The following is an 18,777-nucleotide window of genomic DNA, read 5'->3' on the forward strand; positions in this document are numbered from 1 at the left end:
GAGTGTGGAGCCCGACTGGGAGCTCAATTCCACCACTCTGAGATGAGCCGAAACCAAGAGTTGAACATTCAACTGACTGCACCACCCAGGCGTGCCCCCCCGGGCCCCCCGCCCCGCTTTCTCTTCTTATAAGAGAGTTTTATCGCATACCTAATTGAATGTGACCTCATCTTAACTTGATTACATCTGTGAAGACCCTATTTCCAAATAAAATCACAGGTACTGGGGGTTAGGATTTCAACATACCTTTTTTTGGTGGGGGGACACAATTCAACCCACAAGACCTATCTTACCATTTCCCCCTCTTGTGTCCAAGTACAGACATTGTTCATCAGAGCATTCTATCTAGTGAAGGTTCAGAATTCGTTTTAATACGATGACTTTGACAACTGTAGAGTTGACACTCTATGATGAAATCAGTGTACAACCTTATACGAGTCTTTTGTAAAAGGACTTGCTTTGACTGACTTAAATTATAACTACTGACATCAAAGCAAGGCTGAGGAAAAACACATAATATGTTAGTATGCTTGAATATTGGTGATATAAAAAAAGTTATTTTTGAAAAGCTATGTTATTAAAATAAGTTCATTTTAATTACTTCATCTGCTGGCATATCGGCCTTTGTATATGAAGCAAGACTTGATTGTTTTAATTTTTAAAATTTTTCTTTTAGACATTAGAAAGTTTATTTCCAAAGAAATTTTGTTGCTAATGTTTGTTTCTTCTTATATCTTTTAAAAACATCTCTCTACAGATAAAATAATTGTGGGTAGCTTTATGGGATACCTAAGAATCTTTAATCCCCATCCTGTAAAAACAGGAGATGGAGCTCAAGCTGAAGATTTGCTTCTAGAAGTGCATCTACGAGATCCAATATTGCAAGTGGAAGTAGGGAAATTTGTTTCGTAAGTACAGCTCATTAATTCTGACATTTTATCTTAATTGGAGTATGTCATTCCCTGACTGTGTCATTTTTGTGGATTCTTAAATGAAAAAAAGGATTATCCATGAGTTAAATGTATTTTCTGGATACTGTTACTTGAGTGTACCTCATGTACTGAACATTTTTTTATACGGAGACCTGCACAAAGAGAATAATTTAGGACTTCTTTTTTTTTAAATAGTAATAGACCTAACATGCCTGACGTATCAGGAGTTTAAAGGAAAAGAGATAAGCTTTTGGAAGTAAATAAAGAAATAGAAAGTATTCACTTATTTAAAGCACTAATTGTCCAGGTTATATAAATATCTGTTTAAATAATTAGACAAAGTACCAGTTATGGTATTTGACACATAACTTTGAAGCTTTAAAATGAATTATTACACTTATTTGGTGTCGAAAGGTCCTTAGTTTCTTGAAAGAAGCCAGCTCAATCCACAAAGTAAGTCTTACTCTTGCAAGAGCTTTGTTTCAAAGTACTTTATTTTTAATCCTAATTGATTTTAGGGAGCTGTTTATTAGTTTGCAGTTTGTGTAATATGTCTGCTTTTTACTTCCCAATGATACTGCTGATTTTATCTTATTGTCATATATGAGTTTTCTTAAGATCGAGCCTGTATTTCTTAATCATTTCTAAAAGTATGTATTGTGAAAAGTTATAGAGATAGAGGTGGTCTTGTTATCCCTTACCTTTTTTTTTTTTTTTAAAGCTTCCTTTGCCTTCCTAAGTCTGGGAGTGCCCTGAGCTCTGGATTTTGACTACCGCAATTGCTCGTCATAATTTACTGGCTCCAGTTTCCATTTATTCAGGGCCTTGACTCTTGCTAGAAAAACCTGAACAACAATTCTTGAACATTAACCCCCTTCTAGTGATGTTTCATTCTGATGAGGAGGTGCTTCATGGAGGTGCTGTAGGTGGGGCACGAGATAGGACTTTTAAGCACTGTGATAGGCTGGATCAGAGAGATTTTGTGTCTGATGTGGTTGGTAAATATCTACTCCATCTAAAAGTAGATGATGATTAAGTGCCTGTTGTATACCTAGCATATATTAGGCATGATAGATTTATAAAATAAGGAGACAGAAGGATTCTTGCTTTTAAAAAAGCATTTTTATCTTTTCATTTTTTAAAAGAGTGAGGTGTTGTCATGATCGTTCTGTTCAGTTGTCCTAAGTATAGCTCGATGGAAGGGAGGAGGTTAACATTAATGAATGGATACTGTACTGGTATTAATTAACTAGTACTATTTCATTAGTCTTACCTGTGAGATGTGAGCTCAGAGTTTTAGGTCACACAGCCAGGATTTAGACCCAGGTCTGTCTGACTCTATACTCTCTTTCCATGACATAATGTTCTTTTCCTGTGTATGAGAGAAAAATTGTTTTGAGTGTGCAGGGCAATAATTATTTTTTGAAGTCAATATTGAGTGTGTAATAGTTGTATATATTTTCATTTTCTGGTAGTAGAGTGGATAGTGAGCATTTAGATTTGTTATGACAATGTTTTGCAGGTATTATCTAATATAATTCTTATTTTGTAAACGAGAGACTAACACTCTGAAAGGGTAAATGATTACGTGGATACCAAGGCGCACAGTCAGGACCCCAATCCAGGTCTTCAGATTTCAATTATAGTCTTTCTAGTTTACAACAGAGTCTGTATCAGAGGTTGTACACTGGAGGACTGCTTGCAGATGTGTTTTAAACTTAAAAGAGTTGCTAGTATTTAAGAACCAGGAGATTTCACGTAAAATCCCCGCTTTCTGGCTTCTCTATGGCCAGAATTTGCCCACATGCCCAGAACTGAGTAGTAGTTGCTTCCTCTAGTCTGGCCCTACTCTGCAGCAGACCACAGCCATTTACACCCTTTACTCATTTCTATCCACTGACCTGACCCTTGAAGACTGGACTTAGGATTTCTAGACTGTGTTATGTCTTGGAAACCACTTGATAGGGGCTGAGAAGTGTATTGGTGACATAGGCAGTTAAATCCAAACTGAAATATTTTCAGTGCCTTTAATAAAATTTCTGAGCTGGAAGTGACATATGCCATTTACTAATAATGATTAGCATTCTTTGGCGCTTTATACTTTGCAAGGTGCTGTCACATGATTTTATTTCATTTAATTGAAACCTCTTACTTTCCAGAGGGGGAAACAGGCTCAGGGAGATTAAGTAATTTGCCCAAGGTCATAGGTTGATTAACCAGAGAGACAGGACCAGAACTTGGATCTCTGTATTATGGGAGAGCCTCATGAAGGGGCCTCTGTCTGATATGACTTTTCCTGGGAGGCTCCACAGACTTCAGTTGAAGGCAATTCCTTGAGGCAGAGTCTTTGAGCCTCTTGGATTGTCAAAGTGGGTATTTGTTGTTGCATTTATTTTTCAGTTTTGAATGTTATCTAGTAAATTTTTAGTTTACTGATGGTCGGTTGTGGTTATAATCTCTTTTAAAAATTATAATTTTTTTGGTTATATCTGAAATTGATATTTAAACTTTTAAAACTTTTCCCATTTTTCAGAGGTACTGAAATGCTTCATTTGGCTGTGTTGCATTCTAGAAAACTTTGTGTCTATTCTGTCTCAGGTAAGAAACATTTTTTTCTAATGTAAAATTTGTATTAAAAACACCTTAATATTATATAAGAATGGATACTCACTTATGTTCACTTGCTAGAGAACAGAAAACATTTGGTTGAAGATTTTCTCATCTTGGTTAACATTTTCCCTTGTTTGTTTATTTTTTCAGGTACTTAGGCCTGGTTTGCTATTTATATGTGTATTTAAATTTCTAGTAGAGGATGCCTTGTAATCTCCTTCCCAGGAATTGTGTCCAGGATTATCTGTGACTAAGAGAGGCCAATTCTGCATACTTAGGATACTTAGGTGTTTCAAAAAATTTTTGTTGATTTTTTATTAAAGTATAGCTGATACACAATGTTACATTAGTTTCAGGTGTACAACATAGTGATTTCAATTCTCTACATTATGCTGTGCTCACCATAAGTGTGGCTATCATCTGTCACCATACAATCCTATTACAGTACCATTGACTATATTCCTTATGCTGTAGTTTTTAATCCAGAACACTTGAGTTTTAAGAAATGCTTAATAGCAACAACAAAATTCATTAGATGCTGAGAGTCATGATGTGTTAAAGTACTTTTTCTTGAATGAACCTCAAATGGTTTCTCTTTACAGTTCAAATTTCTCAACTTTTAGTTGTTTTTACTCAACCTGCCTTAAGGCACTTGTTTGAGGTCTAATCAGGCTTCATTCTCTGACACTCTTATGTAGGTACCAGTATGGCAGATAATTGTAGTTTGGTTTCAGCATTTTGATCCTTTTTAAATATAAAAGGTAACTTAAAATTTTTTTGTTGTAGTAGTTAGATAAATTTTAGTTCAAGTTGAGAGAGTTATTTTCATGGATGTCAATATTGGGGAAATTTTTTATGGGTACAATAAAGCTAATTCTTTCTAGGTCTCTTCCTTATACAAGAGGTGTTCTTTGGAGTTTGCTGTAAATGTTAGCTTCTGGGGGTGCCTGGGTGGCTCAGTCGTTAAGTGTCTGCTTTCGTCTCAGGGCATGATCCCAGGGTCCTGGGATCGAGCCCCGCATTGGGCTCCCTGCTCCCCTGGGAAGCCTGCTTCTTCCTCTCCCGCTCCCCCTGCTTGTGTTCCCTCTTTCGCTGGCTGTCTCTCTCTCTGTCAAATAAATAAAATTTAAAAAAAATTAGCTTCTAGGATTTGGATCTTTTATACTCATTCTCTTGATTTGGGGTTTCTTTATATTTTGCTTTCAGTATGAGTAATGATTTGTCTTTACTGTATTTATGTGTGTATATTTATACACCTAGCATGGAGCCCAATGTGGGGCTTGAACTCACAAGCCTGAGATCAAGACCTGAACTGAGCAAGAGTCAGATGCTCAACAACTCAGCCACCTAGGTGCCCCTGAGCTGGATATTCTTAAGTAGTCTGTTTTTGAGGGTGAAGGTCTGTTAGATTTCTAAGGCAGGCTTGGTAACCTGGCCTACGGTATATGGTAGGCATATGTTGACTACATGAGTGAACTAATTTTTTGGGGGGTGCTGAGGCAATTGGTAGTGGCTCTTTATTACTCAGTGTTATTTTTATTCTTCCTTCTTTTTTTTCCCTCTGTTATCACTATCATTTTGTTTTCCATTTTTCTGTTTACAAGTCAGAAGCCCAATATAGTACCTCTCTGTCTTGGTAAACACTCCCATTGGTTTCATGGTAAAAGATGTTGCTTTTCCTAGTGATAGGGCAAATATTTAGTGTTCCAGAATAAATGGAGAAGATGTGATATAGGCTACTTTACTGCATGCATCTAGTTGTTCCTCTGTTTTCCATCATAAGGCTGTTAACAGTGAGATGATACTAGTAACTGGATTACACAGGACATGGAGGAGGGGAACTTGTGCCCAGTTACCCCTGAATATTTCTTGGAGAATTGGTCCCTTCTGGGGGTTCTAAGAGGGCAGGAGAGGGAAGAATCCTACAAACTAGATATTAGGTAAAACTCTTAGCCTTCCCTGGTCCCATTTGAATGATGGCCCAGAAAGACAGAAACCTTTAGAGCTTCTCTGGGGCATAGGCATAATAGACTAGTGATACAGTGTATGTTTATCAAGAAGACCTGCTGAAAAAAACTGGCATGTTTGGTCACAACTTGTTTATGGGACATTTGTATTTTCCTTCAAATTAGTGTTGAAAATGAAAGTTATTTGTCATAGGAATGGTGATTTTATTGCTCTTTTATTCTTTGTATTCGTTTGCAAGCTTTGTATTCTCTGGGGATAAAGAGTTCTCCAAACTACATTCCCTTATGCCCCACCTCACTTTGCTTTTCTGTCTCTCATTTCTTCAGCCTCTTGTGATATTTGGAGGCTGACAACTTGTGTATTTTTTCTGGCTTGGCTTAAATTGTGAAGCAGGGAAGTTAATGTTTTTGTTCTCTTGAATATGTTTCTTGAGGTTCCAGACTGAACTTTTACCTAGCTTTTATTGTAACAGGGCAAGCATAAACATTTTTTAGTTTAAGTAAAACCACTGGTGTCAACAGATGAAAGTGTTAGTTGAACTTGACATTCTCACCTCCAACTGCCCTCTCCCCAAATATTTTTTGTTTTCTTTTTATGCTGCGTGCTAAAAAAGATTTGAGCCATACTAGAGGAGACCTCCTGGATACACCAAACAACCCTTCATAGTCAGGCTGCTGTGCTGACCTCTTTTTAGTGGGTGATAGGTTATCAAATGTATGCTTAATATAGAGAAATAGCAGGGTCTTGCTTAAGTGGAGTTAGCTCACCTTATTATACCTAACGAAAAAACATTACATGGCATTTCACATTCCTTTCTGATGGGCTTCAGTTTCTGAGTAAATGGTTACAGACGTGTGAGCATAAGCCATACTGATTATGTCCTCTTAAATATTCCTTTCCAAAAAATTGTGTAATTCAACAAGCATTTGCTAAGCATTTGACATATTTATAGAATTTTAATGTTTGCTGTGAGTGGGCCAAAAGATGTGGTTTTTTTACTTTATATAATCTAATTTAGTTATTTAACACAACGAGCCTTTTAATTTACTCTGTAGTGGTCCTTATTTCATTTAACTTCATTAGATTTCTCCACAGTTATCTAAAATTGCACCAAAAACTGTTGTCAAGGTGACCTTTGGTTTTTCCAGAGAATTTTTTGTTTAAATCAAATCGTGTTTAAATAAGGCCAACAGTGTCAATGTTCTAATATCCATTTTGCTTTCTAATTGAAACTTCATATTAATTTTAGCTATACATGGGCTATATTTATAGAGATACACTTGCTGTATTCAATCTGTATATCCCGGGACAAAACCTGTGTATAAGTAATTTTAATCTTGTGTCATTGATGCTTCTCTAGAAAAAAATGTTCAGAAATTTTAGATTTTTCAGATACTACCTTTATTCCAAGTAGTATCTAAGGAGGACAGATTGTCTTCTGTTCTCCATAGATGCACTATTAAGTTTTGAAGTGCTATTACCTGAAATTTGAAAATTAGCAATGCCTTTGGAGCTTTTTCAGAACACAAATCCTAGTGTCATTTCATGCCAAGTTTGTATAAGTATTGAATGCTGACCCCTGTGTTCACCGACCTTTCAGCTAGCAAACATCTGCAAGTGCATTCTTTACTCAGAGGGGTTGATCTGGTATTAGGTACAGGATGAAGTTTGTAATTTCTGCAGGGACAAACCAAATGTTTCTTGGAACTTCTTTCTTGGTTTCTTGGAGGCTAGACCTCTCCTAAGGTTAAGGCTGTGAGTTATTTAGTGCGTGTGTTTTTCCTTTCCTTTTCTTTTTTTTTTTGACCCACGTGTTTGCGATTACCCCTCAGTTTCCCTGGACATTACTGATTTTACTGCCATTTAGATTCCACAAAGCTTTCACCTATCAGGGTTAGCAGGCAAATTTGAGTCTTTTTTCTCTTTGTTTCTTTTCGTATGTGAAGTCTGTTGTTCCCATTTTTAGGGGTATAAATCGGAGTAGAAGTGATTTTCCTCCAAGAAATCCTCCCGTTAGTTTTCTCTTTCCACCCTTCCCCTTCCAAATGAAGAAAAGGCCAGGCTGAGAAAGGTGGAGGTGGCAATGATGTTTTTTGATGGCTGGTTTGTTTAGGTAAATTATCATTGGCTTACCAAGTTTTTTCCAAGTTGTAAAATGATGGACAGCCAGGCACCAGGTTATATGGTGCTAACTCAAGACCTGGTTTGAGTACTTTGTCCTTTACCAGCTGTGTGATTTTGGGGGAAATACCTTAAACATTTATCTATCTATCTATCTATCTATCTATCTATCTATCTATCTATCTATCAGAGAGAGAGAGAGAGCATGCACAAGCAGGGGGAGTGGCAGGCAGAGGGAGAAGCCGGCCCCCGCTGAGCAAGGAGCCTGACACGGGACTCAATCTCAGGACCCTGCTCTGAAGTTGGACCCTTAAGAGAATGAGCCACCCATGCGTTCCTTAAATTTTTTTTTTTGACTTCGGATACTTACCTCACTTCTAAAATGGAAATAGAAATATCTTGTTCTTATAACCTCAGTATACATTGGTAAAACCTTTTGGACAAAAACCAAATAAATGCTCATGTATAAATATGTATACACATACAGACAGACACATATTTTTACATTGTTTTAATGATTTAATACTGTCCAGTTTGGGGACTATTTCATTCACTTTATATTTTAAGTTTTTCTTTAAGTTTTGCATTTTTGAATATAAGACAAATATGCTCCTTAATGGAAAAAGTTGCATTCTGATTCCTGTTTCTTTCTATCATCTCTTTTAACTATAATGTTCTTGCCTGGTTACTGGGACATAGCTTCAGCTGTAGGTACTCTAGAAATCCTAACAGCCAGAGAGTAAAATAAGTATAAGGAATCTTTTTGTGGCACCTGGATGGCTCACTTGCTTGAGCATCTTCCTTCAGCTTTGGTTGTGATCTTGGGGTCCTGGGATTGAGCCCTCTGTGGCTCTGTGCTTGGTGGGGAGTCTGCTTCTCCCTCTTCCTCTGCCCCTCCCTCCTCCTGCTTGTGCTCTCTCTCTCTCTCAAATAAATATATACAATCTTTATTAAAAAAAAAGAATCTTTTCAAATTTGGAAAGAAATGAAAAGTGATTATAGTACATATGATCTATTACATGCAGAAAGAGTATCTTCATTTTGAAGGAGATTCTTCCTTGTGGACTTCAAATAAAACATCTTGTCCTATTTACTTGCTAAAGGAAACTTAGAATATCTCTCCATTAAATTAGGATATAATGTATTAGGGGCTTGAGTATTTTGAGAGTTGGGACAGGAAACTGAATTGCTTGAAAGCATGGGGAATTTTTTCTAAGACACTTTGAAGTCATGTCTTTGTTATTGTTTAAAGTGTAAGGAACTTAACCTCATTTATTTCAGAACTGAAATTGGATGGTTTTGCTTTTATTTAAATAATTACACTTTACTCAAACATAATGGAAATAGATAAGAAATGTCATCCAGGGTGGTATTTCATCTAATGGTGTAAGCTACCCAAGACTGAAATTATTCTAATTGTGTTGGCATTCTGTGTCATCAGTGTGCTAATTATTCATAATACACATTGTTTTAGTGCTTTGTCGTTTTAAATTTCACTGAAATTGAATTACTTACAATTGGCGTGGAGGATGAGAAGAAATGAATATTTTTAAATGTAAACAACTACAAAGCACTTCTGTAATTTTTTTCTCCTTAGGAACCTTGGGTAACGTGGAACATGGAAACCAATATCAGATCAAATTGATGTATGAGCATAATCTTCAGAGAACAGCCTGCAATATGACTTATGGATCATTTGGTGGTGTAAAAGGTAATTTGCGTTAATCATGAATGTGCTATTGCAAGTACCAGATTTAGGATATTTGGCCATAAAAAAATGGAGGATCATGGGGTATGAATCTCAGAGCAAGTTAAACATATTTTACTGAGACCTTTATATTCAAGTGGTAAGCAAAATAATGAAAAGAGAAAACTTTAAACATCAAATGTGTTTGATTTTCCTGTAACCAGCACTTTTATGTGGTCTACAGAGATATTTCTAAAAGTGTCTTTTCTTTGAATTTTGTCTTTGTACATGAGCTGACTGAAATTGAGCTTTTTTGGGTAGAACTGTGTGACTGCCTCTCTCGGTGGAAGAAGGGGTTGATCTCCTTGATAGGGTGTCCCTGTCCTACTTGTGATAGGCAGGGCGAAGCTGCAGAACCCTCTCCCTACCTCGCCCTCCTCCAGGGCCACTGCACAGGGTTCTGTAGGTTGTTTCTGCACTGGGGCTCCTGGACTGGCGGCAAGCAGAGACTGAAATGCAGACCTCATCCTGCTCATCAAGCCATGTGCCCTAGCCTGGAATAAACCTCTCCAGAGGAAGTGGGCCTTTTCTAAATTTCACAAAGGCATTACATTTACCAAGTATTGGCTCAGTGAGGCTGGGTTCCTTCCACCTGGGGGTATCTTTTTCTAAGTAGCATGGGGCTATGTGCAGCCTGCCCACCCTAATCCCAGAGCTTCCTGAGTTACCAGGGCTTAGTGGTTGCTTGGGTACACTGTAGCTGTCGGCATGGGAGAGTTTTTATCTACCACCTACCTCGTCTCACTTCACTGTGATAGGGTGATAGAGGAGCCACTGGTGCTGGAGTGTGGACAGGAAGCCAGTTAGTGACACTTAACCTGTGTGTGTGTGTGTGTGTGTGTGTGTGTCACCTGTGGAACATGTACTAGGGATTTCATAATATTTTGCCTCTTCCTGGGCTCATATTTTTATGAGTTTATTGTTTAATCATTGTATTAAGATGTAGATTACTTATGTTAGATTTTTCTTTAGTGACATGAAAAAAATGACTTTTATTTTGAAAGTCATTTGTGTGAACTCAGTTTTTTCATACATAGAGATAAAGGCGAAGAAGAATGAATATGAGTGTATCAGTTAACAGGAATATTTTAAGTGGTGATGTACAAATAAATGTTCTGCATACAGTGATATGAAACAAAACACTTGGCTGGATTGCAGAATTGCTTAAGTTAAGTAATAGGAATGTTTGGATTATTTAAGGAATATGGGAGATGTCTGGAGTTGGATGAAGAGAGGAGAGAAAGAGCTAAAATTTGATGAGAGGCTAACTTTTATCAGTGAAGTATTCCCTCCTAACCTCAGCTGTCAGAACGAACTGATTTTCACTGTTCTTTTTTTTTTTTTTAATTTTCTAAATGTATTTATTTATTTATTTATTTGAGAGAGAGAGGGAGAGGGAGAGAGAGAGAGCACAAGCAGGAGGGGCGGAGGGAGAAGGAGAGAGAATCTGAAGCAGACTCCACACTGAGCGTGGAGCCTGACTCAGGGCTCAATCTCATGACCCTGAAATCATGACCTGAGACAAAACCAAGAGTTGTATGCTTAACCAGCTGCACCACCCAGATGCCCCAAAATTGTACACTTTAAATATGTGCAGCTTATTGTGCAGAAGTTACACCTCAATAAAGTTATTTTTTAAAAAAGCAAGGGAGTGAGAAATCCTAAATTCAGAAGTGAGGTTCCTTCGGGTGTGGGCAGGCAAGGTAGGAGCACCCAGATGTAAGGTATTGATGAGGTCCTAGTTCTGGGGCTGGGTGGTAGATTCCCTGGTGTTCGTTAGACATTGATAAATCCACAAATAAATGAAATAAAAGCAGGCCACGTATGATTTTCACTGTTCTTAAAAAAAAATGTCTGACATGATTAGGGGACCTAGGCCTCTGTTGTTTAATAAACTGTTTTAATTCTTTTCCCTCTACTAAATCTTCAGAAGGCAAATTTCTAAATTCTGTGCATCTGGAGTCCAAAAAATTATGATAAGAGAAAAAAGTGCTTTGGTTAAATGAAAGTAAGTTTTAATTTTTTTTGGTAGAATCAAGACAATTCTTTAGACCACCTGTCACATATTATATTGATTGTACTGTACTTTAAAAAAAATCAGATTAGGTTAACCCAATTAAAATAAAGTTTTAAGTCAGTAAAAAAGGATTCCTTGCTTTTGTGTGACATTTTTGCTAGATTTAATAATGGACTTCCAACGTAATGGTAGTTGCTAATTGTTTTGAAAAGAGCAGATGGCCTCTTAGTTCTTAAATTATGCCTTACACTTAAAAAGTATCTTTTGAAAAAGCAAGAGGCCTTTCTGACATGCTTTACTTTCCTACGGTTAAGCAGAACATTTCACAATTTGAAACAGAAATGTCTGAGTAGCAGAAGTGATTATTCCATTTAACAGGTTTGAAACACGTTATATCATCGCGGTCTCTACAAAAAAATACAAAAAAAGTAGTGGGTTTGGTAAATTAGTAAAAATCAGCCATATTGGCAGATTTCCAGGGGTAATAGGGAGTTACTACTAATAGGTACATGATTTCTTTTTGGGAGGATGAAAATGTTCTAAAATTAGATTATGATGATGGTTGTGCTGTTCTGAAAATAGAGTAAATACTTGAGCTGTATATTTTAAAGAGGTGATATGTAAAATATATCTCAATACAATTGTTAAAAAAATTAGCCAGCCATGGGATAAAATCTGTTGCTAGAGAGGTGATAGTACAGTCTACATATCCTATATTGCTTGGGGCCATGTAAAATGACATAACACTCTCACAAAGCAAGTTGGCTATTGAAAACCATGAAATGATTATGGATGGTATATGTGACTTATGGCAATGTATATTAGGAAATGATCCAAAATATAGAAAAATCATATCAAGTTGCCATATAGTTATATCATTCATATCAAGTTGCCATATAGTTATTTCTTTCCTCTTCCCCCTTCCTTCCTTTCATAGGTACATTTATATATTTATTTGTAATAGAGAAAAATTAGAATTGATCTAAATGAGTAATAGAGGAGAATGACTAAATTTTGATGCATAGATTCAGTAGGTTATTATGAAGCTATTAAGATTGTTTTGTTTGCTGAAATGTACATCTTTGTACATAAATCTTTGTCCACATTTCTGATTATTTCCCTAGGATAGAATGTGGAAATGGGGATATTGAGTCAGAGGTTATAAAATTTTTTTTCTCAATCTGAAAACCCTCCCTGCCATATACTATATAAATAAATTGTAAAAAGTACAGAACTTAAGGAGAAGAAAGTAGAAGTCACTCCAGGATATGCGCATTTCAATACAAAGCCCATTTTCTAAGCCTGATGTCACTGTGTGTGCCTAATGTGCACCTTTCTAGGAGCGAGCGGGTCAGTCTTTTAATTTGAAAACTTCCCTAGACTTGATCTGAATTTAAAAAAGGAAACTTAAAATTTGTTGTCTTCTATCTTCCTCTGTATTTAGGATGCCTTCTTGTGGAATTATTTAGTTGTATAATCATGTCAGTAGTCCTGAAGAAAGGAATTAAGCAGAAAACCTGGCCCCATTTTAAACAAATCTGTTTATAAGGAATGGGGAGACAGAGTGAATTTATTTTGCATGTGCACCAGAATAAACTACCACTAGATGGCAGTCCTCTACAACCTTGGATTTTTGTTGTTTCTGCCTTTGAATAAGGTACGGTAAGAAATCACCAGTGGAGGAATTTTGAGCCCAAATAATACTTTACTTTGTACTAAAAATAAACTTAACTTCTTCATGTTGCAGAAAAGTAATGGAGTGGTTTTAAAAAAAATTATAGTAGATAACATTTCAGAATATAATGTAAAAATGCTTTCTAGCTGTGCTTCTCAATTGCATTTGAATCACAATGGGATCTTGATAAAAATGCAGGTTCTAACTCTGTTAAGTCCAGAGTTGGACCTGAGTTTGAATTTCTGAGACTCTCCTCAGTGATGCCAGGTCTCAGAGATCTAGAGGTATGTTGCTGTCCTCCATCTACTGAGTACTGTTCTGTACTAGGCACTGCTCTAAATGCTTTACAGGTTGAGTAGTAACACGATATACTAAACAAATGGTAGAGAAGGGATTCTAGCTCAGACTCTCTGCTTCCAGAATCTTGTGGTGTTAACCGTTCTTAAATGCTTCTTTGTCTGGGCTGTGAGTAAATTAATCTTCCTAATTCAGAAAAAAACTTTCCTATTAGAAAGAGGAGTATCTTGGTTTGACTGAAGTTAGTGCATAACTTTGATTCTTTGTAGATTATGGACTACATGTTGAGTAACTTCTGGGTCAGATACTTGCTTTTTCCATTTGATTTTTTTGGTTTGTGGTTTGGTTTCTAAGAAAAATCCTCCCTGAGTCCCCCAATAATCAGAGAGGCTATACATGGGAAGGTAATATATGATTTGAAATTAGCAAAAGAATGATGACTGTTTCTTTAACCTTTTTTGTTTGCTTGTTCATTAAGAAAATCTTTCAAAAACACCTTTTATACATTTGCAAAAACTCAAAGATACATTCCTTTGATGCAGTAGGTTTGGCCTTATGTCAAGCTACATGTAATGTCTATTAATGAGAAAAATGGTAAGGAAATAGGAAATCTAGTTTTATGAAATAGTGAAGAATATTTGCTTAGTATCTTCCATTATTCAGACTACTACCTACCATTCCAGAATTTAAGTTAAAATTCTTTCCATATTATACTTTTTAGGGAAGAATGACCGATATTATGGCTGTTTTGGGCTTTTTTAAATAAAAGGAGCGTGGGAGATGTGTTTGAAGTTAAGAAACGTTTGTAGTTTCTCTAATATAAATCTAAATTGCTTTTTTTTAAAGAACGTGTGACTCTGGGTTTTTATAAAAATGGTAGTTTATCTTTGCCTTTTATGCTATTGACAAACTAACGCTTGCAAAAATACCTAGTTAAGATAAGGTTGCCAATTCAGAATTGTATTTTGAAAAAGACAGCATTAATTTGGACTGACAGAAAGCCAGTGGTACAGTGAAGAAAGAATGCTATTGTTTTAAGGTCAACAACTGCAAATACTTAGCTTGGTAAAATAAGATACTTTATCTAGTGTATGTAATACATGTTGCTACTGCCAAGATAATTGAGTTAAAACTTCCTTTACTTATAACATGACTTAGAGACCCTATAGTTACATCCTCAGTTATCACAAATTTGTCCTGTAAGTTTGGGACAAGTTGGCAAACCTTACAATGTATACGGCTCTTTCAAGTGTGCGAAAGGGACATTGGGAAGAAATAGTTGATTGGTTGGAGATGTATGGGAACTTTCAGGGACTAGAATAAGTCTGGTGTTAGTCCTCCCTTGCATCATCTCTCTCCATCCATCCATCCATCCATCCATCCATCCATCCATCCATCCATCCTTCCAATGCACATTTACTGAGAGTCTTCTGAGTATCTAGGCACTGTACTAATTTCTAGGAGTAGAAAGATGAATAAAAGATAGTTTATGTTGTCAGGCAGTTTGCAACCTAGGGGGCAATAAAGACTAAGAATTGTGATATAATGAGGTAGATTGTAATAGAATGGATATGTACAAAGTTATACTGGAGCCTTGAGGATGGAGCACCTTCCTCAGGCTGAATAAATGTGTGTGTGTGTGCACGCTCGCGCACGCTTGTGTACGGGGCGGATAGTACATAAAGGTGGGGGAATGTACTGTTACCTATTTTATTTCAGCTCTTCATTTTTATCCACTTTAATCTGGAGGTCACTAACCCCAGTTTAATATAAATGAACGGTTTTATAGTCTTCAGTATAAAGTTTTCATTGCCCATAGGCTGAGCTATTCAAATTCTCACTGGGATGGTTTGTTCCTTTTGAGAAAATTATTTTTCAGACTTTGCAGCACTTAAGAAAAATTATTTTGCTTTAAAAAACTTTGGCATTTTTCAGGCTACTAAGTGGACCTTCTTACCTATAGTTTAAAGCCTTTAGTAAGGCAAAATTTTCTTTTGCTACCAGCTAATCTTATGGAGAAGGATATCGTACTCTAGAGATGGAGTGAGTACTATGACTATATTTGTTAAGAATGACAAATTTAAGGATAGGGATAGGAGATAAAGGAACACAAGAGATTAAAAGATAAATGGAGAGACAGAGCAAGTCATGGAAGAGGGTTTCAAGAGGTGCGAAAGGAGTCAGGAGAGTCAGAGGTTAAGCAGCTGGAATATTAAAAAGAAACTATTGGAGTTAGCTGTTTGAAGGTCACTGGTGATCTTAGGGAGAACAATTTTAACAGAAGGATAGGAGCCCTGGTCCAGTTGCCCCAGAATGAGGAATTCATAGGGAAGAAATGGAAATCACAAAGGAAAGCTATTCTGTGGAGAGGTTTGACTATGAAGGGTAAGAGAAAGTTAGGTAAGGCTATAGCTGGAGGGGAAAAGGTTTTAAAAGGAGGGAGAAGTCTTTGAGGAGGTAACACGAATCTTGATCTAATGAAGAAAATGTATTCCATAATATTTTGTTGAAAAAATTAACTTGGATACATTTTTATTTGAACAGTTATGCTGTTTGGATTATGATGGGCCAGTTCCTTAAAGTTTTATTTCTTATCACATAATTTGCGCTTTATAGTCATGTTGAATTATTGCCTTCTCTTCATAATGAATTTGTGGTTTATAGGAAAAAGGTTTTTTTAATTCTTCAGTAGAGATTATCAGCACCATCTGATTCTTTCTTCAATTTTTAGCTTTCTCTGACATTTCTTGCTTTTTTACTTTTTTTTCTTTCTTCCTTCCTTCCTTCCTTCCTTCCTTCCTTCCTTCCTTCCTTCCTTCCTTCCTCTTTTCTTTTTTCTTTTCTTTTCTATTCTTTTCTTTCATCTGTGTATCTATGTATGTGTGTATTTGTCTATCTATCTATAATTTTACTGTGGTAAGGACAATTAACATGAGATCTACCCTCTTAACAGATTTTTAAATTGGGGTACAGTTGACATACAACCTTATGTTAATTTCATGTGTATAATATAATTATTTGATATTAGTATCTCTTAACAGATTTCAAGTGTACAATATAATATTGTTATCTTCAGTCTGCTCTAATTTTTAAAATTAGTTTTCTTTATTATTAATTTTTGATTTTCATGAGGATATTTATATTTTGAGCTTACCAGGTAACAGACAACTCAAGACTTAAAGAAATGTTACTATCAAAAATCAATACCTCTCAATTTCTGTATATGCCACAATTTTGCTTTTCTATCGGGCGTGCTTCTTCTCTCTTTCTAACCTTGCCTTTAGTGCGACCGAGGATTCTTTTCTTTTTTTTAAAGAAATTTATTTACTTATTTATTTTAGAGAAGGAGAGTGAACGTATGTGCGTGCTTGTAAGCAGGGGATGGGGCAAAGGGAGAAGAAGAGAATCTGAAGCAGATTCACGCTGAGTGTGAAGCCCAACATGGGGCTTGATCTCATGACCCTGAGACCATGATCTGAGCCAAAATCAAGAGTCAGACACTTAACCAACTGAGGCACCCAGGCACCCCATAAAGATTTTATTTTTAAGGAATCTCTACACCCAGTGTGGGGCTCAGACTCATGACCCTGAGATCAGGAGTTACAGCTCTACTGACTGAGCCAGCTAGGTGACAAAACTGAGGATTCTTTTGACTGCAGTTGACAGGAGGCTCATTCAAGAATAAGACATTTACTTGCTATCACCATTTGGGCCTCCAGTGTGATCAGATTTGGTTTCTCTCTTTTCATCTTTTGCTTCCATTTCCTTGGACAGGCTATTTCCTCTTGGTTTCAAATGGCTATACCAGCTCTAAATTTTCTTAGATTCTAGTCCATGTGAAAAGTGCCTGCCTTCCTTCCAGAAGGCTCAGCAAAGGTCTTTTTCCAACTCGGTGGCTCTGGTTAGGCCATCTCTGAACCAGTCGCTGTCACTAAAGGAATGCAGTTAAGCTTGAGTCTGAGTTAAGTGTGGGAGAGGTAGGGCTAGTTTTCCTATTAACTACTAAGACTAAGAGTGAAGAGGGGTGGACCTTTTGGGGGGAATGTAGGCAAATAATGAACTGTGGTGAGTTTGAGGATTTCGGAGTTGATCAAAGAAAAAGGCATGACTATGAGATGTCAGTAGCCCCCAGTGAGCTTTATTTGGGTGGTGGTTTGACAGGATTGCATTTGAGGGGAAGTCCCTCACTGCAGGAGATTTTCCAGAGACCATGGCAGGGAACTACCACCTAGAAGGGGAAGTGGGCAAGGAAACTCCCTGGGGAGAGGGAAATCTGAGCGGGACTATATTTGTAGGTGATATTGCTCAGGTTCAAGATGGTGAGCCCTGGTCTGGAAGCTTTGGAGGGCAGCAGTGACTTCTGTAGCTCCAGGATTTGTCTCATCTATGGCTAGTAGGTATTAGGTGGATTTTTGCAGAATATGCAAAGCAGGCACACCATAAATGACTAAAAATATGCTAATCTGGGCTATAGTTAAAGCAAATGAAAGTGTACAAATTTAAGTTTGTCACCTGTGGGCTTTGAGTTTACATTCATGGTCAACCTGCTGTGAGGAACTAAACAACTTGGGGCCAATATATAGGGGCCACCTTTAACCCATGTATATAACATTAACAGAAGACGGTGAAATAGGTGCTAGTGGCCAAAACATTGTAAATGTCCATCTTGCTTTTGACTTCACTTTCTGTCCTAGAACCTTCCTGGGGTGCTGCTTTAGAATGGCCAGGAGAGGCAAGGAGTGGTCGTTTGAGTGTGCCATGAGGTGTTTATGTGGACTGGAGGAGGCAGGGGATAAGCCGTTGAAGAGTGTACTCTGCTCTGGGCTGCATGTAGTCTCATTCTGGCTATACTGTGGGGGTGATAATTACTCCAAATGTTTGTTCGTATTTAGAGATTTGTTGTAATTCAGTTTAATCAAATGCTTTGCAAGGCCATTTGTCATGTTTTTAGTTCTGGGTTTAGTCTATGTTAAATTTGGCAGCATGTTCCAAATTCTTTATAGATAAATTGAAACTTGAAGTGATGTAGGGCATGATTTTACTTCATCTTTTCCTCTTGCAATACTCCCTGCACCAAAATGTGTATACTTTTGTTATATGTAATTATGTTCATAAAGGAATATTTTAAACATATGGATGTGTAGATAAGAGGAAGTAAATGATTTAGCACCATCTTCCAAATATAACCACCGATAACATATCAGTGTGCAATAAATAGACTATAGCCTAGAATATTCCAACCTGAGTTAACCCAGAGTCATTTTATATTTCTGGAATTAAGCTATCTCACCATTAAAATGTCACAGTCATTGAGAAAGTATGTTTATCCTGTGAAGTCTGGTGCTATATAATATGGGATGTATGCAAGTAGTGTCAATAAATACATGAAATAGATATATTTCTTAGCAAA

General features: G+C 36.8%; 1 protein-coding gene across 5 annotated transcripts in view; it reads left to right on the forward strand.

Annotated features, from left to right (window-relative positions):
• Positions 1-18,777, forward strand: part of BBS9 (Bardet-Biedl syndrome 9) — a 429,330-nt gene that overhangs the window by 20,419 nt on the left and 390,134 nt on the right. For all 5 annotated transcript variants that reach the window (XM_034670282.1, XM_002921839.4, XM_034670287.1 and 2 more), the window contains 3 exons: positions 758-908; positions 3,466-3,530; positions 9,229-9,342. In XM_034670282.1, the coding sequence (XP_034526173.1) occupies positions 758-908; positions 3,466-3,530; positions 9,229-9,342 (330 nt within the window). The remainder of the gene's footprint in view (positions 1-757; positions 909-3,465; positions 3,531-9,228; positions 9,343-18,777) is intronic.

The sequence above is a fragment of the Ailuropoda melanoleuca genome, chromosome 1 (assembly GCF_002007445.2).
Source record: "Ailuropoda melanoleuca isolate Jingjing chromosome 1, ASM200744v2, whole genome shotgun sequence".
NCBI lineage: Eukaryota > Metazoa > Chordata > Mammalia > Carnivora > Ursidae > Ailuropoda > Ailuropoda melanoleuca.